Source organism: Centruroides vittatus, unplaced genomic scaffold (genome assembly GCF_030686945.1).
Source record: "Centruroides vittatus isolate TY-2023 unplaced genomic scaffold, ASM3068694v2 scaffold_2569, whole genome shotgun sequence".
In the NCBI taxonomy this organism is placed as follows: domain Eukaryota; kingdom Metazoa; phylum Arthropoda; class Arachnida; order Scorpiones; family Buthidae; genus Centruroides; species Centruroides vittatus.
In genome coordinates this window covers 1,557,884-1,581,849 of record NW_027122690.1, presented here as the reverse complement: position 1 = coordinate 1,581,849, position 23,966 = coordinate 1,557,884, and the positions used below count along the sequence as shown (strand labels likewise).

The 23,966-nt window shown below is 31.5% G+C and overlaps 1 protein-coding gene across 3 annotated transcripts in view; it reads right to left on the bottom strand.

The window, feature by feature from the left end:
* Positions 1–23,966, bottom strand: part of LOC136987698 (uncharacterized protein CG5098) — a 121,460-nt gene that overhangs the window by 21,402 nt on the left and 76,092 nt on the right. For all 3 annotated transcript variants that reach the window (XM_067285457.1, XM_067285458.1, XM_067285459.1), the window contains 2 exons: positions 20,176–20,228; positions 17,297–20,104 (listed from right to left, as the gene is read on the bottom strand). In XM_067285457.1, the coding sequence (XP_067141558.1) occupies positions 17,297–20,104; positions 20,176–20,228 (2,861 nt within the window). The remainder of the gene's footprint in view (positions 1–17,296; positions 20,105–20,175; positions 20,229–23,966) is intronic.

Sequence of the window (23,966 nt, the reverse complement as noted above, 5' to 3'; positions counted from 1 at the left end):
TTACATACATGTAATGTAGAAGAGTACCAATGAGCAGCTTCCTTTCAGGAATACTGTGAGAGCTAATATTAAAATTATTGGAGGACACAATTCTACCAGCATATAGCAAACAAGTGCACATCTATACTCAAGATATGTTGATGAAGTGCTGATTGTCTGATGGAAAAAATCCAACTTCCAAGAATTCTTACAATGCATCAAAAATAACTCATTTGAACTTACTCCGCACCTAATAATCTTTTTAACAGGAGAATGGCATGGGACAATTTGCTGGATATTCTAATTGCTTTCAAAGATGGCCAGATCAGTACTAGCATATTTATAAAACTAAACTACTGGTACCTCTTCATTTCTATAGTATTACATGTCCCCCATCTTCAGATTAGTGGCCTATAAGGCACTCATCAAATGGACTCATATCCACTGCGTGAGCATGATAGACCAACAAAAAAAATTAGATCACAAATTATCTACAGCAAAAGAGCATGAATACCAAACTAAGATAACAAAATCAACAAATAAAATAATTACAGCAACACAAAGACATGAAAGGACCTCTGATGATTTTAGGATCATAAGCTGTAATACACATCTACGAATCCTCCATCAAGAAATTGCAATGGCCACAGGAAGGAAAATACACTTTAAAAGAAACCAGACTATTCATAGTCTTTTGAGAAATGATAAATAATGAATAGCCTGTGTTGAACAGAGAACTAATCAGAGTACTTGAGTACTTTGATGCCATTTCACACTACCTAAGAAACAAAATTAATTTGAATATCACAAACTCTTTATAGATTGGAGTTTCTGTACATACCACACCATTCAAATTTTTTTTGAATGTAAGATTTGATTTGTGCACATGCATCTGTTTATGTCATATAATTCATGTAATCAAAGTTTAAAAAAAATTTCAATATTCTACAAAAAGTATGTGCATTGAATAATTTTTGAATTTGAAATTTTGTTAGATATTTCACAAAAAGAATATGCAGTTGGAACTTATAATTCAGTTTGTTTTGAATTCATACTTTTATAAGAAAATCTGGATCTGAAGAAGATCCAAAGAGAGAGAGAGGATCAAAAACATTAGCATGTTTTCTACAAAAAGAACTTATTGGAGTTAAACAAGGGTGTGATATAAACAAAATTAATGAATACAAATATGCAATCAGTAAAAGGCAAACTATCATGGCTCTGGCAGCTTACACATTAGACCTGCAGATGGAAGTGAACACAAAAATAATAATATTTATTTACGACCCTAAAGAGACTAGGAGCCTGAAATATATAAGGTAACCCTTAGAGAAACTTAGTATTCTCTAAGTTTATAGATTGACATACAGTTATACAAAATTTTACCACAATGTAAGGGTCAACGTCATTGAAACTATGATAAATTATTGCAATTTTAGGTAGCATGTTCTGTGCATTTAATTATTCATCTTAAGTGTACATCAATGTAATTCAGTTGTTTCGTAATTCTAAACATTAAATACTGCACATAACACTTAATAGTTTAAACTTGTGTCTACACCTGATAATGAGAATTTTTTTCTTACTCAATATCATTGGCCTAATGCCTTAATATATATATATATATTAATGCTGATGGTATGATACCATGATTTCACAAGAGTGGGCAGCTTATCTGAACTGCAGACTAATGTGTATGTCTCCTGATCTAGTGGTACTAAACGAAGAATATTTCAGCTTATTTTGGATGATGATTTGAGTGAGACTGGAAGGACAAGTACACTCTTCACCTACAGTATAGCAAGTACTCACATCTATGTCTAAAATTTGTAGTATAGTATAAAATAATTCACAAACACACATATACTTTGACAAGAATATAATTTATCAGTACAAAAATATTGATAAGGATCTTATCTGTTCTCCATGGATCAATGCTATAGCAATATGCAATTAGAAAGTTCAAATAATTGATATAACATTGTGTTTCTAGACTCCTTAACACAAATGGCACCTGTGAAAATGTAAGTGCCTTCAAGCATGACAACTACAAATTATGTTTTTCCTTCTATTTAAATAACAACATATTTTAATCTACATTCTCATATTGAATGTGTGCTTAACTGTTGAAAGACAAATAGTAACAAAAAGTAACCTAATAATGAAAATAGAGAAATAGTAATCCACTTGAAGTCCTGAACAGAGTTTTAAAACAATGAAAGACCAATGGAAACAGTTTTTTTGTGCCAATAAAACTGGCATGTACTGTACTGTTGTATATTAGGAAATCAGAGTATCCTAGATGTTTCCATCACAAAAACATGAAGCCACTGGCATTTTAACATCACTCCAGTAAGTATACTTGGATGAATGGAGAGATTTTGACAAATTTCCCATTTGAATAATTTTGATCTTGGGAAATTAACATTTTGAATCATTCATGAATTCACTTGAAAAAATAGAATTTAATAATCAAACGATAACACAAGATTTATTATCAAGCTATTAAATGACTAATTAAATAGTTATTCATTTATTTATTTTATTTTATTTTAATTTACAATAGGAAATGTCACATAACAATTGATTTCCTCCTCACAGATAAAAAAACAGCTCATAACATTAAGATAAGAATATAATATCTACTCTAAAAATCATTTAATGTAGTACAGTAGAGTGTCATTTATCCGAATCAATTGGGGACTGGCGTTGTTCGGATAACTCATTTTTCGGATAACCAATTATGTACAAAAAAATATATTAACCTATCCCATGTTGAAATTTTTCTCTGTTGCGTGTCACTTTGCATTGAATTTTCGTCGATTTTAAGCCTAACGAAAATTTTTATAATAATAATCAAGGCTATTGTATCGTTAAAAATTATTTCTTTATTTTGTACAAACAAAATAAATATATTGAAAAATATAAAACCAAAAAAATTTATACTTTAGAAGTTAATCTAGTATCAAAAACGTTCAATTCAGCACGACACATCCGACTGGAAAGCTTACGGTTAACCAGTGTTTGGGTTGATCAGCTTTCGGATAAACAACACTCTAGTGTAAATATTTCTTTATTCTAATATTTTTTGTCCTCTTCAATGATCTTCTTCAGGAAAAGTAACATATTACAAAGAATAAATACCTAACAATTTTTTTACCTAGTATGTTATTTTTTCTGAAGAATATTAATAAAGATGACTAAAAAAATATTAGAATAAAGAATTATTATTGCATTAAATGGCTTTTAGAGTGGATATTTGTATAATTGCAGTTCAGAAAAGAATAATTACTTAAGATAAAATGTACTAAAAAACACAAACTAAGCAAAAGATACAATTGGATAAAAGATGTAAGATAAAAAAAACAATAAAGATAAAAATTTTAAAATTTTAAAGCATGCATTTGCATACATGTTTGAAGCAAATACAATCGTCATGTAATAAAATATTCAACAGAGCTCATATTATGAGAGATGCAGTAAAAATAGGATTGCAAAGAGATTATTAAGTTAAAATATCATGTATAAATACATGTCTAGCAATATGTGTTTCGCTATGGAGCTCTGAGCATAGCCATTCAAAATGGACATAACCATTAAAATATTTATAAAATAATAAACAATTGAAATATTTCATATATTAACTAAGGAAGGGAAGGTCCAATCTGAATCTAGCTACATTAGAGTTAGAGGTATAAGAAATATGAGAGAATTTAATTAAAGTCAGAAATATTTTATCAAGTTCCTTAGATATTTTATCCAAGTGAGATATATAAATATTATAAAATTCAAGCTAAAGACACATTTTTTTTTTTTTTTTAAACTCTTTCCGCCCTGCGGGCACTAAGAGGGCCTCTTTTAGTAGGCCCATTATGGGTTCGGCCAGGCCCACAATGGGGCGACCGGGTGGTGAGGGACGGGGCCCGACATATCCGAACGGACCTCCCCCCGAAAAATTCCTGGGGATTTTTCGACCCGTTCGGATTCGATCCCGGGTCCCCCAGAGCAGTAGGCTGCCACCTTAACCGCTCGGCCATCCGGCCGCTTAGCTAAAGACACATTTAGAATCCAAAGACTTTTACTGTTAGACAAAAGCTTAGATCTCATCCTCCTGCAGAGTCATGCTAATATAATTAAACTTTGCTAATTGCTAAAGAATACAATTTATAAAAACCAACCACTAGACTAGGGCTTCAAGATTCATCTAGACTATAGAATCTCAATCAAGAAAGTATCAAGACTAAAATCTTATCAAGAAAGTAGCTGACAACAAACTTCTCTTCATGAAATGTATCAAAAAGTTCATCATAGTTAATGTTTGACCATGGAGAAAAGGCATGGTGGACCATCTCAACCATAACCATCAAAAGATGTTGGAAACAAATTCATTTCAAAATCCTAACATGAGACTTTTATATCTTATCCAATAACCGTAATAGTTCAAGAAAAAATTGATGTAGATGATGATAATGAGAAAATGTTTCAGGGATTTAACCGAGATGATGTAGATAGTGCCAGCATTGCTCTCCAAGATCCACAACAGGGGTGGCCAACAAGTCGATCGCGATCGACCGGTCGATCGCCAAGCCAATTTTGGTCGATCGGTAGCGATGTCTTGACTTAATGTATTATATTTGTAACCGAACGCAACTGTATGCATGCAGTTATGACTCGACTCATAAGCAGTGAGTGCACTTCGTACTGAAACAGTGTATAAACATAGTATGTATTTCACACTTCCCCTCCCCACTTAGACTATGCCTATGACAACAAGTCGATCGCGACACATTTTTACGATAAAAAGTAGATCTTATGTGCACAAAAGTTGGCCACCCCTGATCCACAACATAAAAGAATGAATACATATTGATGATGAATGTCCAATTTATGAACATCTTTCCAAAACACTATCACAGCAAATGTCTTAAATCTTCAAACTTTTGATATACAAGAAGTCTTCAATATATTATATACTGTATTTATGTTCACAAAAAACATGACTTATAATGAAATGATATATATTGGATATCAATTTCCCATTGAATTTATGTTTTACATGAGATATACAACAGCTTAGAGCTCATACATTCCAGACAAACAAAAACTTCAAATTTACATGTAAGTGTATAAGCATATAAACAAGAAATATTTATTTTATTGTATACTGAACTGTAATATAACATAATTTAAATATAACTGATAAATAATTCTGAAATTTTTTTTTAATTATTAATAATAAAACAAAAAAATAAAATATGTAAAAATATATTTGATGTATTTCAACTTTACCATCTCCAATTAATCAACAATATGCATTCAAGACAAAACACTGTAAATGGAGCCTTTATATCTTTATATCTTTTGCTTAAGAATGTATGAAAAAATTTCAATGCTGTTTTTATTTTCTAAATACAGTAGAGCATCGATTATCCGACCCCCGATCAACCGTCACTTCGGTTAACTGACTACGTTCTAGTTGGCAAATTCAAATGTCCGCTAGTGATGTGGCACTACAATATTTGGCTATGTCTTGGCTACTTTAATATTATTTTTGTTAAATTTTTGCGTGTTTAAGCTGGCAACCTGGCTCGACCATGAAAGGGAGGCGAGTATTTAAACCAGGCTTAATCGTGCGAGATTTAGCAGCAGAAAACGAGTGTCAGCTGTGAAGCAAAAGAAAATTTTGGACTTCTTTTTCTAATGTATAGGCCTATTTTATGTAAAATATGTAACCCCACCCCAATATATATATATATATATATATATATATATTTGTTTTATATTTTTCAATATACAGTACAGTACTGTATTTATTTTGTGCAAAATAAAGAAATAATTTTTAATGATACAATACCGACGATTATTATTTTAAAAAAAATTTTGTTAGGCTTATCATCGATGAAAATTCAAGGCAAAGTAGGTTAATAGCTATATACTAATATACTAATTACATGGGATATACTAATAATGCATTTTTTCATACTTTTCGGTTATCTGTTTTTCAGTTATCCAACCAACCCCAGTCCCCAATTGAGTCGGATAATCAATGCTCTACTGTAATAAAAGCCTATTAAAGTTTGATAAGGTACAGTTCAGAAAGTTTTTATCTTTTGATATTTTTAGTTAAAATAATGAAAGAAAAAATTTCTTATAAAACATCTTTGAATCTCTTCACAGATATAATAAACATTTACATAGTAATATAATCACTTACTATGTAGTCCCAATTTTCATATTTAAACCTTCTTACATCACTGCACAGATTTGGATGAAACTGTGCATTATGTTATTCAAGCATACACTTTACAATCTTTACATATGGGCTACATTTCATCAAAATCGCTATAACAACAGCAGTTTTCAAGGTGAAGTATGTATTGGCCATTATTTTTTCAATGATTTAACAGCAAATGCAGTAATGTATCACTAGTTGCTATTTACATCAAAAATATCAAATGACTTAAATGGGGAAAACTGTTATAATGAGGGGCATTAAAAAATTTGTGTCTTGCAAAGTGGGCAGTGGTCACAAAATGTTTGGGAACCTATGCCCTGAAAGATTTCCTATAGTTTCTATATGAGTTAAACTAGAAGGATGAGAAGCTTATTGTTTTAAAAAAATTAGCACTGCTATTTTAACTATTTTAGTTTTATTATATGACCAGGAAGCAGATGCAGTCAAATCTGTCATCATTTATTCTAATTTATTTTATCCATTCAGTGTGTTGTTGCCAAAATGATACAGTGGTGGTTTATGGGTATTGAATGTGGGACTACTGAGTAACAACACTATAACACTATACAAACTATATTTATTTATTCATTTATATTGTATTTATATAATATTTTTTAAAAATTTAATTAAAATAAATTAATTCAAGATTTGAAATTTTTGTCCTTTCATATTAATGTTTACAGGTTACAAAGTATTCTGCACCTCTGCTTTGACCCAATAGCACTCTTGCCATATGACCACAGTGCAGTACAGTGCCATTAAGCATTTTCATTGCATCAATATTCACCCTCTGCATCTCAAGGCTGAGATACAAAGGCCAAATGTGTGAAACTGTTCTCTGAGTGGTAAGTAATAGTGTACTGTTTAACAGTGCAGTTGCAGGAAGATGCTTGGCATATAGCTATCCTATTAGAATCATTTTTATTTTGTATAATGTTTTGATTGGCACTAGTTTTCATTTAATAATAATTTTAATCATATATAGTTATTTATAGAATTACTGTTTACAACGTACATTGTTGAATTATTGTGTAATAAAAATTGAGACATTATTTTGCGATGCTTCAGTTCCACAATGCTTATCATGAGCCATTTGTAATTCTGTCAAGAACAGCATAACTATTGTAATTTTCATTGAAATAATAAGAATGCTCGTTTATTTTTTGCTATAGATATAATAGTAGCTAAAACATATATAATCTTATCAGCTGCTTTAACTACAAATGCTGAGCTATAAAGTCAATCTCATGTTGAGTTTCTATTGTTTCATTATATTCATTGAATTCTGTAGGTAATCAAAACAAAAAGTTTACTTGTGTAGACATGGAAATGCTAAACCTTTCAAAATAGTGAGTATTTTTACTTATTTAGAATTATAAATGTTATCCCTCATGTTTATAGTAAATAAATGTTTAATATTGAGATTGAAGTTTCTTATGATACATAAAAGCAATAATAAACATGGCCAGCTCATAGTTTTATTAAGTCTACTACTACTCATCAATGAATCTTTTGTTTTGATCACTTGGTATATAAATGGTCACCAAAAAAGAATGTCCTGATTTAAAAAAAATTTAAACTCAGTAAACATTCAACATATTGAAGTGATTCAACAAGTACTGAAATGTGGCAAAAAACTAAATTTTGGGTTATGAGGGACAACATCTGCACTGCATACCTTGAGATGTGCAGTAGAGTTGTGCACATTAGTCTAAGACATCATCCATCCACTAAATTACAATGTGGACCTTGCAACAGAAAGCAATTTATTTTATGGTACATGAAATTGAAATCAGTTGTAGCAGTTTGACATAAGTGATAACAGTTACACTTGGACAAACTGCACCAGATTGTAAAATTGTTAATCATTGATTGCAACAGTTCAAAGAAACAGGAATTTCTAGGCTGACCAAAAACTATAGAAAATGTTGAACACATTACACTATTTTGAGTAAGGTACCCAAAGAAATTAATTTCTTGTTGGAGTTTGAAATTGAAGATTCAAAAACTACAATTCAAAATATCTTTCACAAGTGTTTAAACTTTCATGTTCAAACCAGATGACCAGCATATACATTATGAATTTGCCACTTTAATGCTGAACAAGCTGATGATAATGAAACTTTTCTATGCCAGGTTTTATTCACAGATGAGTCAACTTTCTGTATGAATGGGTACATAAACAGGCATAATTGTAGAAAATGGAAATCAGAGCAACTGAATGAAACTCACTATTACATTTATGGTTCTTCAAAAGTAAATGTTAAGTACAGACCCTGTTTCATGATTCAGCATAGACATTCTTTTTTGTGAAGACCACTATTACTGGAGATAATTACATGGACATGCTCCCACTTTACATTTTTCCATAAATTAAAGACTTGGTGCCAAAACAATCCAGATCTTTTACATACAAGATAATGCACCTCTACATTTTAGCCTGTCTATGTATGGCACCTTGAATAAGAGGTTTCCAAATTCTTGAATTGGAAAAAAGAGGATCAATCCTCTGACCTCTCAAAAGTCCAGATCTTTGGACTTTTAATTTGTAGAGATACATGAAGAATATTGTTTATGCTGAAAAAATTCAGAATTTCTGGCACTTAAGAATGAGAATTTGCAGTAGCCATTACTTTGGTAACTCTAGACATCGATAAGTTAACAGGTGAAACCCCTTCTTGGAATAATGTTTTTAAATGCATAAAACAAAATTAGAAAAGAAACAAGTTAATAGAAATACATTTATTAAAATAAAAAAAATATATGATATAGTAATATATGTGCTTCTTTCTTAACACAATAATTAACAATTTCACACAATAATACAAAATTAAGATAAGTTGATTTTTACCCTTCCAAGTCCAAGAATCTCTGAAAACTTTTTATGGACCCCTGGTTAAGAACCAATGCTCTAAAGTCTAATTTACATGAAGAATGAGCAACTAACATCATCTCTCATGCAAACCATGTTGTTGGTGGCTTACACAAGGCAAACATGGGCAGATTCAAATTTCTCTGTCCATTACTTTACGGTAATAGCAAAAGTTTCCAAACATGCAATTTGAAAGTATCTTACATACAGGGATTGAACAAAATAATATGAATACCCCATTTTGCACAGTCCCATTGAACTCTTCCTGAAACAGTTGTAATCACAGGCACTACTCTTTTTATTAACTTACTCTGTTTGTCTGTTCAGATAAAGTGACTCAATTTTCATCCCCTTTCCAATTTCCAATTGAGTTGAAACTTTGCATACATGTCTATTTTCAACGACAATACTTTTTTTTAGAGTTTGCAAACAATTTTAGCAATTAGCAAAAAATTTAATTCATAAAATTATAACAGATTACACTATACATAGAGCAAGCCATTGCTTCTTTTCAGTTGTACTGTCTACATAAAATCTTGTAACTCAATTTTTCACTCACTTCCCAATTAAATGCTAAAACAAAAATAATTTTGATAATTTAGTATTACATATATAAAACTGAGAAGTTGATCATTATGACTCCTAAGTAAAAAGTAATCTCCTGTCAAATTTATGATATGTAAAATGTACTCCAACTGAAGAAAGGTTTAGTGGCCTGAAATGCATTTTGGACAATAAAATACATATGTAAACATTTCAAACCCCAATATTATTAATCAAAGCTAATCAATTGCCATTTATTAATAGTAGTGAAAAAATAGCCCAATTCATTATGTGATTGTTTGGCTTAGACCAGTGATTCCCAAAGTGTGCGCCGCGGCTCCCCGGGGCGCCGAGATGCCGTCATAAGGGCGCCGCGAAATATTCAATTAAACAATTCGGCAATTTTCTTGGAATTTCCAATTCTCGAAATTTTGCGCCAACAATCGTGTATGCTGACAAAATTCCAAGAATTTAGCAACTTTCGAGTCTTTCATTGTTTTCTTTCTCCACCCATGCTTTAGTGGTTTAGTCACTAAAGCTTGGGTGTGGAGCTAGACGCTAAGCGTGGGTAACGCAGTACCAAGTTGGATTTCTGTTCATTCGTTGTCACCATCTTAGTGTTTGCATTAGTTTTTGTTTGTTGGACTAACGACTAACTTAACAGTATGGTGGTTAAGTTAATTTTCAAAAGTTATTTTTCTGATCACCCTAAAAATGGACAAATTCTTATTAAACTCGAATAATAAAGATAGTGCTGAATCTAGAGAGGATGTTCCAGAAACAAGTGGCAAGGGTTTCGAGAGGCGAAAACGTCGTGACAGTTATTTGGATTTTGGCTTTACATCAATAAACGAAAATGATAAGGAGAGACCACAGTGTGTGTTGTGTATGAAAGTTTTGGCACCAGAATGTATGCTTCCAAGTAAGTTAAAACGACATTTAGAAACCAACCATTCTAACTTTGTTGGTAGACCTCGCGACTTTTTTACCAAAAAGTTAATTGAATTAAAACAACAAAAAAGCAGCATTTTTAAACATATGTCAATACCAAATAATGCTTTGCTAGCATCATACAAAGTTGCATATAGAGTTGCTAAGTGTAAAAAGTCCCATACCATCGCAGAGCAACTCATTCTACCGGCTGCTGTAGATTTAGTAAACATTATGATTGGCGAGACGGCGGGAAAACTGCTTTCAAAAGTCCCTTTGTCTAACAATACCATTAGTCGCAGAATTCAGCACATGGGGAGGATCTTAATATACAATTAATTGAAAAATTAAAAAAAAGTGAATTTGGATTACAACTCGATGAGGCCACAGATAATAATAAGGACGCACACTTGATTTGTTACGTACGGTTCTTAGATGGTAATTCAATCGTTGAGGACCTTCTCTTTTGTAAAAGTATTACTGGAAGTACTGTACAAAGGCTTACGATTTGTTCGAGATTCTGAATATATTTATGGTTGAAAATAATTTAGAATGGACAAAGTGCGTTGGTGTTTGTACTGACGGTGGTCGTTCAATGTCCGGCTCTTATGGAGGATTGCAGGCGCTTATTCGAAACAAAGCTCCAGATTCAGTTTGGACCCATTGCATCATTCACAGAGAAGCACTGGCATCAAAGTATATGAGTCCTCCACTAAATATAGTTTTAGAACGTGTAGTAAATATAGTAAACTATATAAAAATTCGGCCACTGAAAGCAAGATTTTTTTAAAAAATGTGTGAAGATATGGGAGCCGAATACACATCTTTGTTGTACTACTGCCACTCACGATGGCTCTCTCGCGGAGGTGTATTGTCTCGTACGTTCCAATTACGGCAAGAAATATACGCTTTCCTTGAAGAAGAAAAACATGAGTATGCCAAACACTTTGTGGAAACAGACTTTTTGATTAAACTCGCATATCTATGTGATATTTTTGAAAAGTTAAATTCGTTGAATATCTCCTTACAAGGACGCAATATGCACATTTTAAAGCAAACAGAAAAGATTTCAGCTTTCAGAAAAAAATTACAGCTATGGAAAATAAAAATTAATAAAGAGTGTATCAGTGATTGTTTTCCCTTGTTGCACCAGTTTGTAACCTCCAATGAAATTAATTTGTCTTGCAATATAAAATCCATTTTTGTTGATCTTATAAATCAGAAAGCTTATCAAAGTTGATCAGAGCTTATAAAAAAGTTCGAAAAATACTTTGAAGCAGATATTGATAAATTTACATGGATTCAAAACCCATTTAGAGCCAAGACTCCATCTGAATTTACTTCTTTAGAAGAAGAATCTTTTATTGACTTGTCTTGCGATAATACTTTAAAGTTAAAATTTGGTAGCATGGAACTTTCTGATTTTTGGATATCAGTAAAAGAGGAATATCCACTGCTTAGTGGTAAAGCTCTACGAATATTAATTCCGTTTGCAACATCCTATTTGTGCGAAGCTGGGTTTTCGGCAGTCGCAGTAATAAAAAGTAAATATCGCTCGAAAATTAACGTTGAACAAGAAATGAGGGTCGCCATATCCAATTTTATTCCGAGATTTGAGAAGTTGTGTAGTGAACATCGAGCCCATCCATCCCATTAATAATTTTAATAATGTTAATCAACAATAAACGTTCAATAAATTGTTTGTGAATTCAAAATTCGTGTTTAATTTATTTTTCAACTAACCTAACCACATGGTGGTTGTCCAGTCTCAATATAGATATTACCGAAACAGTTGAAATTAGATATTTTATATTATCCCAAGGAAAATAGTAAGTATCTGTTTTTAATTTTTCGCTGTTAATTGGATAATCGCTTTTGAAAAGGAAAGTTTTCCAATTTTTCAAGTAAGTCAAAAATTTAGGGCGTATAGATGAAGAAAGTCAAAAAATTTAGGGCGTAGATGTATTAAGGGCGCCAATATTATTAATCAAAGCTAATCAATTGCCATTTATTAATAGTAGTGAAAAAATAGCCCAATTCATTATGTGATTGTTTGGCTTAGACAATACAATAAATGGACAAAAACATTCTAGTGATTAGACTCAATTCTGTCTCAGATATAATAAGTCTATTAAATCAATTTCTTTGATTCATTGCAACATGATCACATGTATATAGACATGCATTACTAGAGAGAGAAGCATAATCATTTAAACAAAGTGAAATTAAGCATTTTAGCTGTGAGCAACAGACTGTTTACACTTCGTGTAAATCAGGCTTTACAGTAAAAATCAACATGAATTCCATTTCCTTTCCAAGTTTTTTTAAATGGTTTTCTGTCATGTGGCACTAAGAGGACCTTTTTTTAACCTTCTGTCATACACATCTGATCAATTTTAATATGCCATGCACTTTTTGAATTGTCATTTCCAAAAATTGTAGCCATGCCTACTTTTCAATAGCTTCATTTTTACTATAATTAAACCAGTACTGGAAAGATAAACTATTAAAAAACAAAAACCGTAATGTTTCCAGCAATAAAAAACTATTTAATAAAAACGTTTTCGACTGTTTTAAACAGCCATCATCAGTTACAACGAACTTAAACAAAAAAGAATGCAGAAAAAATAGAACACAAGCAATACAAATATTTAAATGCTGAAACATCTAGAAAAGTTGGAAATATACAAAGCCCACGTTAACACGGGTTGCATTAACCATAGGGATGCAGATGCTTTATCCACGGCATGGAAGTCGTTTTACCGAAATGCATAACGTTTCTTTTCTTGTAATAGAAATATTTTTGCGGAAGTATTTTTGTTATTTGTTTTTATTTTTATTCTTACTACGATATTTAGCGCATGCGCAGTTTTGTTAGTTTCTAATATACGACGGCATTTTTACTTTGGAATTATTTTTGAATTTTAAATATTTGTATTGCTTGTGTTCTATTTTTTCTGCATTCTTTTTTGTTTAAGTTCGTTGTAACTGATGATGGCTGTTTAAAACAGTCGAAAACGTTTTTATTAAATAGTTTTTTATTGCTGGAAACATTACGGTTTTTGTTTTTTAATAGTTCATTTTTACTTTCCTGGCTCTTATAACAGTGGAAAAGTATGGCAATCCAGCAAAAAATGCCCCCCCCCCATTTTTAATTTTTGGACTTAGGACACTTTGAAACATTGAGAAATGCAAAAAAATTCAGGAGTAATTTCTGCACATGTGGATGTTAGTATGTGTGAAGGGCATAATTTTGTTCATTTGGTTTGAAGTTTAATAGCTCCTGTACTTTTTGTCAAAAATTTCTGAAATTTTGCAGGGAAGTTTGTTTATTGAGGAATTGATGCTATTAAATTTTGGTGGTTAAAGGTCAAAGGGGTGTGGAGATAATGGAGGCCATGTGTATCTCCAGTAGGGTTGGACTTAATGACAATTTTACTCATTAGCATTTACAATTTTTTATAAAACCCATCTCTACCCTCAAAATTAAGCTTTTTGCCATTTTATAATAGTTAAAAATATAAAAAGGTTTTTAATAAAATATGATAACAGATGGCACTACTAAAATTTTAAATGTTGCAGGAAGTCGAGCAACTTGTTGCTGGTTTATTCTCATTCTTGATGGTGACTTTAATTCTTATGATTTGAAAAGCATTCAAGGTATATATCAATCTCACTTCTATATCATTTTAATATATTGCATCTCCTCCTAATATATACCGAAAATTTAAAATATCATCTGATTTTATTTTTTTGGTAAGTACAGTGAATTCAAAAAATACTTAGATTAACTACTTTTTAGAATTAAAATTCTGTAAAACAATTTTATCACTTAGAAATTAGTATCATATTACAAGCAATACAAGCCAATAAAAAATGAAAAAATGGATAAATTTAAATTTTCAATGTTCTATTTTGGAACATTTTGTAACTGTCATTCCAAAAGTATGTAAACTTGAAGATGGCCTATAGAATAGGTTGAAAATGTTAATTTTCTGAGATTGTTTATTTTGATACAAACTAAGGTGTTTTGTGAGAATTGTGTATTAATTGAAATAGATAATACTGAATGCAAAACACAAAAAAAGGAAAAGGATGCAATGATTGCAATGTTTTTCATTACACGTGGATTTAATGTACAATTAATTAACATTGGCTTAGTTAAATGTTCTCCAGCTGCATTAGAACACAAAAGTTATCCTGTCTTTTGATGCCTTAAAACCAGAAACGGAAGTCTCATCTTTTGCAATATACGTTCTGTCAGGCATTTTTTTTCCAATACAAAGCAAATTCATCAACGTTATAGACTTGTTCTGCTGTATAATTGCCTTCCTCTATAACTATGGAAAAATGTTCAGGAAATCTTTGACCCTTTGTGATAACAGTTAACCTGTTCCGCATTGTTCCCAAATATTTTTGTAGTGACTTCATTTGACTTGCCCTGGCAACTCCGAATATATTCATCTCTGCATCAGAACGTTTTTGATACTAATGTCACTGTGTGTCATAATTTTTATATTAAAACGAACTTTTGAAATATAATTTTTTTTTGTTTTTATATTTTTCAATATATTTATTTTGTTTGTGCAAGATAAAAAAATAATTTTTAATTATACGCTAGCCACGATTATTGTTTAAAAAAGAATTTTTGTTAGGCTTAACATCAACAAAAATTTGACATGGCAGCCACATGCAACGGAGAAAAACTTCACCATGGAATAGGTTAAAATTCAGAGACATGTTTGAACTTGCATAAATTGGTCCGATAATGTATGTCCTCTATAACGTGATTTCCTACAACACGGAATGTATCCCCGCGTTGTACAGGAGTCTACTGTATTGTTTTATTTTGTGAGAAAAAAGCAATGATATATGTTTATTTTATCAATTTGACCTTTCTGAAGTAAAAGATGTGTAATTTTTATTTGCTGAAATTTAAATTCATATTAAAAATTTACAAAGTGTACCTTGTTTCTAAAACTTTTCCAACTATTTATGATTAAAATTTGTATCTCATTTCAACATAACCAACACACACTACTTGTGTTCCTCAAACACATTACAATGCTACAAAACACACATTTACCTAACAACCAATAAATCTAAATAAAATGAAATAAATGAAAGTATGATTAAGTTATTCACCAATACAAAAGAAATTAATTCAAAACAAAATAAGCAAATATGATGCAAGTATACACAAAAGTTATCAGACATTTCATCACTTGTTAGTGAAAACAATTAGCAAGCAAAAAATAAGCAAATAGAATAAAATAATAGTTTTTAAGTAATTAAATTGCAATCAACCAAGAATGACCTGCAATGCAGAGATAAAGTTCCCTAATCTGTGTAACCCCAAATAAACAAAGATACAATATGAACCAAACCAAAAAACAGAGACTGAAACCAGTAATCCAAATGGTTTTTAGGTTTCAGGTTAACAACTACAAGTAGTTATATAAGATATCATAAAACCAATAGCAATTTACAACTTGAACCAAAACTTTTACAATATATATATTTGAGCAGCTTGAAGTTTAGATACATGATCAAATTTTAAAAATTTTACATTGTCATATTATAATACTGTATAATATTATAATACTCGCATATAAAATGAGGTTTTTATTCATTTTTCACTGCTTCAAAAATGTCCTATATGTGCAAGCGAAAAAATTTTTGTGTTTTTGCAATAATTTTTGTGAACTGTGTATTCGCATTTTTTACCAGATGCCCATTCTCTAGTGTCTAAAAAAAATTATTTTATCTAGGTCATTTCAATTATTCTTGTGTATTGTCAGGGGTAAAGACGAATAGCAATAGGAAAAGTAAAGTTTTTAAATTGAATTCCAAATTGAAATTCCAAAATCACATGGGAGCCCAATATGAGTTTTAATCCATTCTCACGTGAAAACATGATTACAGTAGAGACTCGTAAATCGGAACCCCGGTAATCAGAATCGCCGGTAATCAGCACGATTTTCAGTCGAACTGTGTCGTGCTGAATCGAACGTTTTTGATACTAAATTTACTTCTAAAGTATAATTTTCATGTTTTTATATTCTTCAATATATTTATTTTGTTTGTACAAAATAAAGAAATAATTTTTAACGATACGATAGCCTCGATTATTATTATAAAAATTTTTGTTAGGCTTAAAATCAACAAAAATTCAACACAAAGCGACACGCAACGGAGAAAAATTTGAACATTGGACAGGTTAATATATTTTTTCATACATAATCCGTAATCGGAACAAATCCCTAATCTGAACAACCCCAGTCCCCAATTGATTCCGATTTTCGGTTCACTACTGTATTTGGAATCAGAATTTGGAGACTCATAAATGTGGATTTGACTGTTGGGAAAAAATGTTTCCGATAGTCCAGCTTTACATAAACAAATTGTTGTTGTTGATTTTACAAGATTTTTTCCTTAAAGTTTAAAATGCCAGTAATTCTTGCAGACAATGTGTACATTTACGTGTATTTGATATTTTATTTGTGATTAAACGAAATAAAATTAGAATTGTATTAATAAATCTAATTTTCTTTATTTTGATCTTTAAAGTCACGCCTCGTCCTATATGTGAGATTGTCTTATACGTGAGTAAATATGGTAATATTAACATACTAGTGAGTGCAAGATAGATTAAAACTTATTTTTAACAGTTTTATAATAATAATAATTTAATTAATTAATTTTAACCTTAATTATTAATTTTATAATATGATTACCTGCTTTGATTTTTTGGACATTGATGTTTTTATAAATTCTTCAACAAGTTCAGATCGTTTCCTCTTTGATCGAACCTTTCGATTTAACACTGCATTTTTACTAGTAACAGCAGCATCTTTCTGCACATTTTTCACATTATCTGCTGGTGCTAAACAGTTTGAAGGCATGGTTAAATTATGTTCCTCTTTGAAATAATATGGACCAAATAAATCTCCTAAATTGCGATAGTGACTACCTTTTTGACATAATGCACAAACCCACGTTTTATCTTTTGTGAATGCATCATAAAGTGGAGATAATGTACTAGTATGTCCTACACCCAACTTTTTATGTAAGTTATTTCCTGTATGAAAATCCCTCTTTTGTTTTTGATACTTTACATATTTTTCTTCTTCTTTAGGTGCTACATTTACAACAGTTATGGAAAGGGGTTTGTCTCTGGTCCCGACAACATGAACATGAGGTCCACTAAATCCTTTATTTTTCTTCTTTTGATCCGTTTCTTTTGTATCAACAACTTCACCCTTTTTTCGTTTCTTTTTATCTGACTTATCGCTTTGAGATTTAGGTTTATTCTTACTTCCAAATGGACGACCTCGTTTTTTCTTTGGAGGACTATCAGAACTTCGAGAACGAGATGGAGTACGATCATCATTTGCTGTATCTGAAGATTCCTTTATTGTAAACTTTTCTTTGGAAGTATTTTTGGATTTTTTATTTAATTTTGATTCATCAGATGGTGTATTTTCACTTAAAGGGATAATTAATGATTCAGATGTTGCTTTTAATGGAACAGAAGTATTTACAATACTAGATTCTTTTGACATGCTTTCATCAGATCTTTCATCAGATGGAGAAGGTCCAACATATAAATCTGGATGTTTCCAGCTTTCTTTTTTTCCCTCTTTTCCCAAGAAATTACTAATTCCAAAATCTCCAAATTTTTGTGTTGTTAATGGTATTTTATTATCATGTATTTTATTTGTACAGTTTTCAGAACTCTCTTTCTCATCACTACTATCACTGTCATTTTTTTCATTCCCATCATTAGATACTTCTGTATTTAAATTTTCAGATAATTCTATAGTTTTATGAATATTTTTGATATCTTTCCTTATCCATATTAAATTACACTGTGTACTTGTTCGTTGAGAAGAAAGTCCTGCTAAAGAATTTTGCTTGGAAAAAACTAAAGTACTTTCCTCTGATAAATGTTCCTTTTCTTCTATATCATGACTATCATCACAAGATTCATTATTATTCCATTTTGGTGATGCAGAGTTCAGGGTATTTTGTAAATAACTGTCATTATCCCCACAATTAGAAGCAGGTCCATTTGAAACAGATATTTCTTGTATAACTAAATTTCTTTTATTAGATAAAATAGTTTTACTTTTTAATGGTTTTTCAACAACAGTCTCTTGTGGTGAATTACAAAAATCTGAATCATCATCATCATTGCTTATTTTTTTATTCTTGAATGAAGTAATTGCTGTAGGCTTGATTTCATTTGTAGAACAATCTTCTCCTACTGAAAATTTTTTATTCCAATTTATGCAGTTTTCTTTTGAATCGGAAATTGCAATTTTCTTCTGAATTAATTTATCTTTTGAATCTTGCACAGAATTTGTTGTTGTTTCATCAATATCAATTTCCTGTTCTCCATTTATGATTTTATCTTTTGAAACAGAATTGAGTTTTTCACTATTTACTTCTGCACTAGATGTATGCTTAACTTCTCCATTTTGTTGATTAACAATTATAGTTTCAGTACAGGATGAAGTTCTAGAGTCATTACTAGTAGAACTATTTGATACAGAATCAGGAGCAGATGAATATGTGGGCGTTGCAGGTGTTGACATACGTGCACTTGATGGAGTACAAAGTCGATTTTGATCTAAGTTATAGTAAGTTGGATATGGTGATCCTGGATTACTTCCAGCTAATTGTTCAACTGAAGAGAAATAACACCTAGTTGTCTGAGGGTTATTGTGTGAATTTGGTACTTCATAATTAACTCTTGTCATTGGAGATTCATTTGTATCAGTTTCTAACATAACCATTTTTTGCAATGACTGTAAAGGATCAGATCCAGACTGATTTATAGACTGACAATTACTACTTGATGGAGAAGCAACCTTTACTTGTGACGTTTGATGTGAAGTAGCAGATGTTGAAGCATGATGAGGAGAAGGAGTTGTTGGAGGTGGAGAAAAAGGCTGATTATGTCCTGGTGATCTTGCATGATTTGGAAGAGGAGATGGTGTAGCACGTGGAGAATGAAGCAAACTTGGGCTTGGTATTTGAGTTTGAGACCAGGAATGAGGAGATTGATTAGGGGAGGTTCCAACAGGCAAAGACCGATAATGATGATGAGTTGGTACAAGAGATGAAGTTGCTGTACTGCTAACAACTCCATGTGGAGGTGAACGCAAAGATGGAGGAGGCATATGTGGAGAATTAACAAGCATTGTTGGACGTGGAGAAGACTGACTAAAATTCTGTATTAAATCACTATTTCCACTATCTACCCAAGCTGTTTTTACTTGCTGTACATTACGATTCCCATTGCTGAACATGTTACGGCGATTGCTGTATATATCTTGAGTTTGAGTCCCAAAATGTGCTTGTGGTGCTGAAGCATATGGTCCCAACTGATGACCAGTGCCATATACCATACCTGAGTGCATCTGATGATTCCCGTGACTGTTATATTGATGAGTATGAGCTTGCGGAGATATTGGATGAGGGCGATATGGAGACGAAGGCTGATAGGATGGATAACTATTAGAATGGCAATGAGAGTTCTGCAAAATTACAAAGTATTTTAAGATTTACAAATTGAAAATATTTATTAATGACATAATATTTTATTTACCATTTGGTTTTCATATTGTCGTTCAGAATAATTTATTCCTGCTCCAATTAAACCTATTATAAAAAATTAAGAAATTAAAAGTTGAGTTTATTAAGGATTAATGAATATGCTAACTAATAATAATCCATAAACTTCAATGTAAATAATTAAAATTCACAAATACATAATTAATTTAATCTGACTAACTAACTTCAATGATCAAGTATGTCACATTAATATCGTTATTCTATTTGTCTTTTTCCATAAAGCAGACACCATAAATACTTTTTCAGCAATCAAACATTTTTTGGCTTAAGAAACCTTCTTCAGGTTTAGCTGTTGAAATTGAATAGAGATTATATTTCAGCAATAGAAAGTAGTTATGGTGTCTGCTTTACGGTGATTCATCTCAGATCCAACTTGAACATTTAGTTATTGCTATTTATGCTTTACTAGAGAATTAATAAAAAATTATAACATTAATATAATACAATTTTAATTACTGAATGTGGTTTAGTAACTTTATTAATCAAATTATATAATCAAAAATATATTATAATCAAATAATTTTGGCACTATAAACCTATTTTCCAGTGTCGGTAATATATACACTGCACAAATTTTTATGGGCTCCTGAGTCCTGCTTCAGATGAACACAATTACACAAAAATAAAAATTTGAATGCCCGTTAAAAAATAAACAAAATCCAATGTTCATTAAAAATCAAACCAATTTAAAAAATGGAACACATTGGAGTGCTTTCTTTAACGGTATGAACAAGCTTGGTCAAGCCGATCTGATAGCACGCTCCACAAAAGCAAATCAAATATTAATTTTGTTTAAAATAAATTTTATAAATTCTTGGAATCAAGTAGTAGTTGGCATGTGTGTGGATATGCACAATAAATGGACTGAATGGAACATAACATTTAGGTAACAAAACTTGAAGTCATTGCACATGCACATGGACATCTGACAGACAAACGCCCTAACATAAGCACTTTACACTATAGTGAAGCATGTTAAAAACAGAATAAAACACCATCTGTCAGTATGGGCATGCACAAGAGGTTCTACAACAACTAACAAACAACAGCTCAGCTCAGGTTTGTACAGGGCCTGCCAGGATGCACATAGGAACAGTTTCTCTTTCTGATTGATACATGTGCAGAGAGCCTTAATTGTCATATATCAGCAATGTGCACTTGTAGTCTCTTCTCCACTGATCTTTTTGTGCAGCTTATATATATATATATATGGTCCCTATATCTCCTGAGATCCCTATCAAATTTCCTGTCTTTCAGAGGCACACAGTAAATGCCCAGAAACTTATGGGGGCTAGGGAGTCCTTCACATTTCTAAGTAGTGAAAAAGTGGGACATCTCCTATAAGTAATACTTATGTCCTTTTTCCAGTTATCATACTAAATACTGACCTTAGGAGGGGGTGAAGGTCACTATGCAATGTTCCTCTCTAACCTGGCAATCATTACATAGCCCATTTAGCCCTTTCCGGTGGTTTGAGGAGGTCAAGAGCAAACTTAGCAGCTATCCTATGCATCAATGCTCTGTTATATCCCTGGGTTATGGCCAGACTTTCCATCTGTGCCAACTTATCATCACCTAACAGTGGGGAGAAAAAGTGGATATATGCATGTCTAATGAGAACTCTATAAGCCACAATTTTATATGGGTAGGAATCACATGACCCAGCTGGGATGTAGCATGGAACAAAAGTTGGTTTACAAAAAACTGAAGTCACAATATCCACCCCCTGTGCATGGATATTGATATCCAAGAAATGCACTTCATCCTTCCTTGGTCCCACTCTAGTAACAACCCATAGGGGTTGCAATTGATAGAATAAGTAATGCCCTTAAATCAGAGACCTCCTTCCATAAAATGAGGATATCATCCACATATCTCCTATATAACAAAATGTTGGAGTGGAATGCTGAGAGGACATTTTCTTCTAACTGACAAATCACTATCTCCAGAAATTGGGCTACTCATAGGGATCCCACATTCCTGGAGGAATACTTTTACTGTTGAACTATAAGATGGCAAATCAGATGTGCCAGTTCTAGTATCTGTAGGTGGAGAGCGTCATCACTAACAAACCGAAACAACCAGTCGCAAACAGCAGAGAAACAAGGGGGAAGTTCAATAGATGGGTAAAGGGATTTAAAGTCTAAAACTGTTAGGTAGCCTGGAGGGCCAACATTCTGTAATTGCTGGATACATAAACAAACTTCACAAAGGTTTGTTTATGTGTAGTACATATATATACACACACACATGCCGAGGTTGAGCAATGGACAGCTGAGTGCTACAAGTGGGAGTTTATAGAACAAGGATGATAAAAGTATCCCCAGTTGGCACTGTAACTGAGAATGGTTATATCATATTTAAATGTCTGAAAGAGGAAATCGGACTGGAGGCTCTGGAGAGAGTAACTGGCAACAGATCCACATGGTAAGCAGGAGTTGCAAATTCAAGTCCTGCTCTGGGCAGATTATTTTCTTCCAGAATATTCTAAATTATTTAATAAATATTAATTTAATTATAATTATTACATTTAATAAGAGATGGTGCCTAATGCCTTTCTTTAATGACAAATTATGTAGTAATTAGGTAAATCTAATTGTAAAAAAGTAGCTTAATGTAATCCGGTGGTTGTTTGACTTTACAAATTTATCAGGCTTCGTAAGGTTTGTTTATGAACAATAAATCCACGAGCAGCTAAATAAAATTTGTTTTATGTCCAACAAAATTCTGTTAACTGTAGTCTGATTTACTTACCCCATTTAATGTTATCAGTTGGTTACTGTTATTAGTTTTGACAAGTCCCAAAATGATTACATGAAGCAAATTCTACTGTAATACCATTAGCAAAAAACTAACAATTTTACTTCAAGTAAGTCATGAAAATACAGACTTTATATTACAAACCTGCATACACAATACAATACATATAGCTTATATAAAATTTATAAATTTTTAAAACAAACAAAAATAAATTGTTTCAGATCATAAGTTCTCTTTTTCTAGATCACTTCTATTATAGATACACCACATTTACTTGTGTATAAGACAAGGTTTTTATTCATTTTTCACTGCTTCAAAAACTTAGGTTATCCTATAACTTAGGAGCAAAAGATTCTTCGCATTTTTGTAATAATTTTTGTGAACCATGTATTCGCAGTTTTTTACCAGATGCTCACCCTCTAGTGTTTAAAAACAAAACTATTCTTCTGATAAATATCACTGAGATCAGCGTTAAAGTAAAATTTTCTTTTATGCTGCTTATTTTACTTTAACGCTGATCTCAGTGATATTTATCAGAAGAATAAACAACTTTAGCGTGAGTTTACATTTATTTTTTCAACAAAACTATTTTATCTAGGTCATTTGAATCATTCTTGTGTATTCTCAGGAGTAAAGATGGATAGCAATAGGAAAATGTGTTTTAGTCCATTCCATGTAAAAACAGATGATTATTCAGAAATCAGAATTTGAAGAAACTCATAAGTGTGGATTCGACAGAGTGAATTTGACTGTTTAGAATTGGCAAAAAAGTTTCCCAATTGTCTAGCTTTACATGAACAAATTACATTGTCAATTTTACACAATTTTTTGTTAAAGTTTAAAATGCCAGTAATTTTTGCAGGACAATGTGTGCATTTTATAATATTTCATTTGTGATTAAACAAAATAAAATTAGAATTGTATTAATAAATGTAATTTTCTTTAGTTTGTACTTTAAATTCACACCTCATCCTATATGTGAGATTATCTTATATGCAAGTAAAT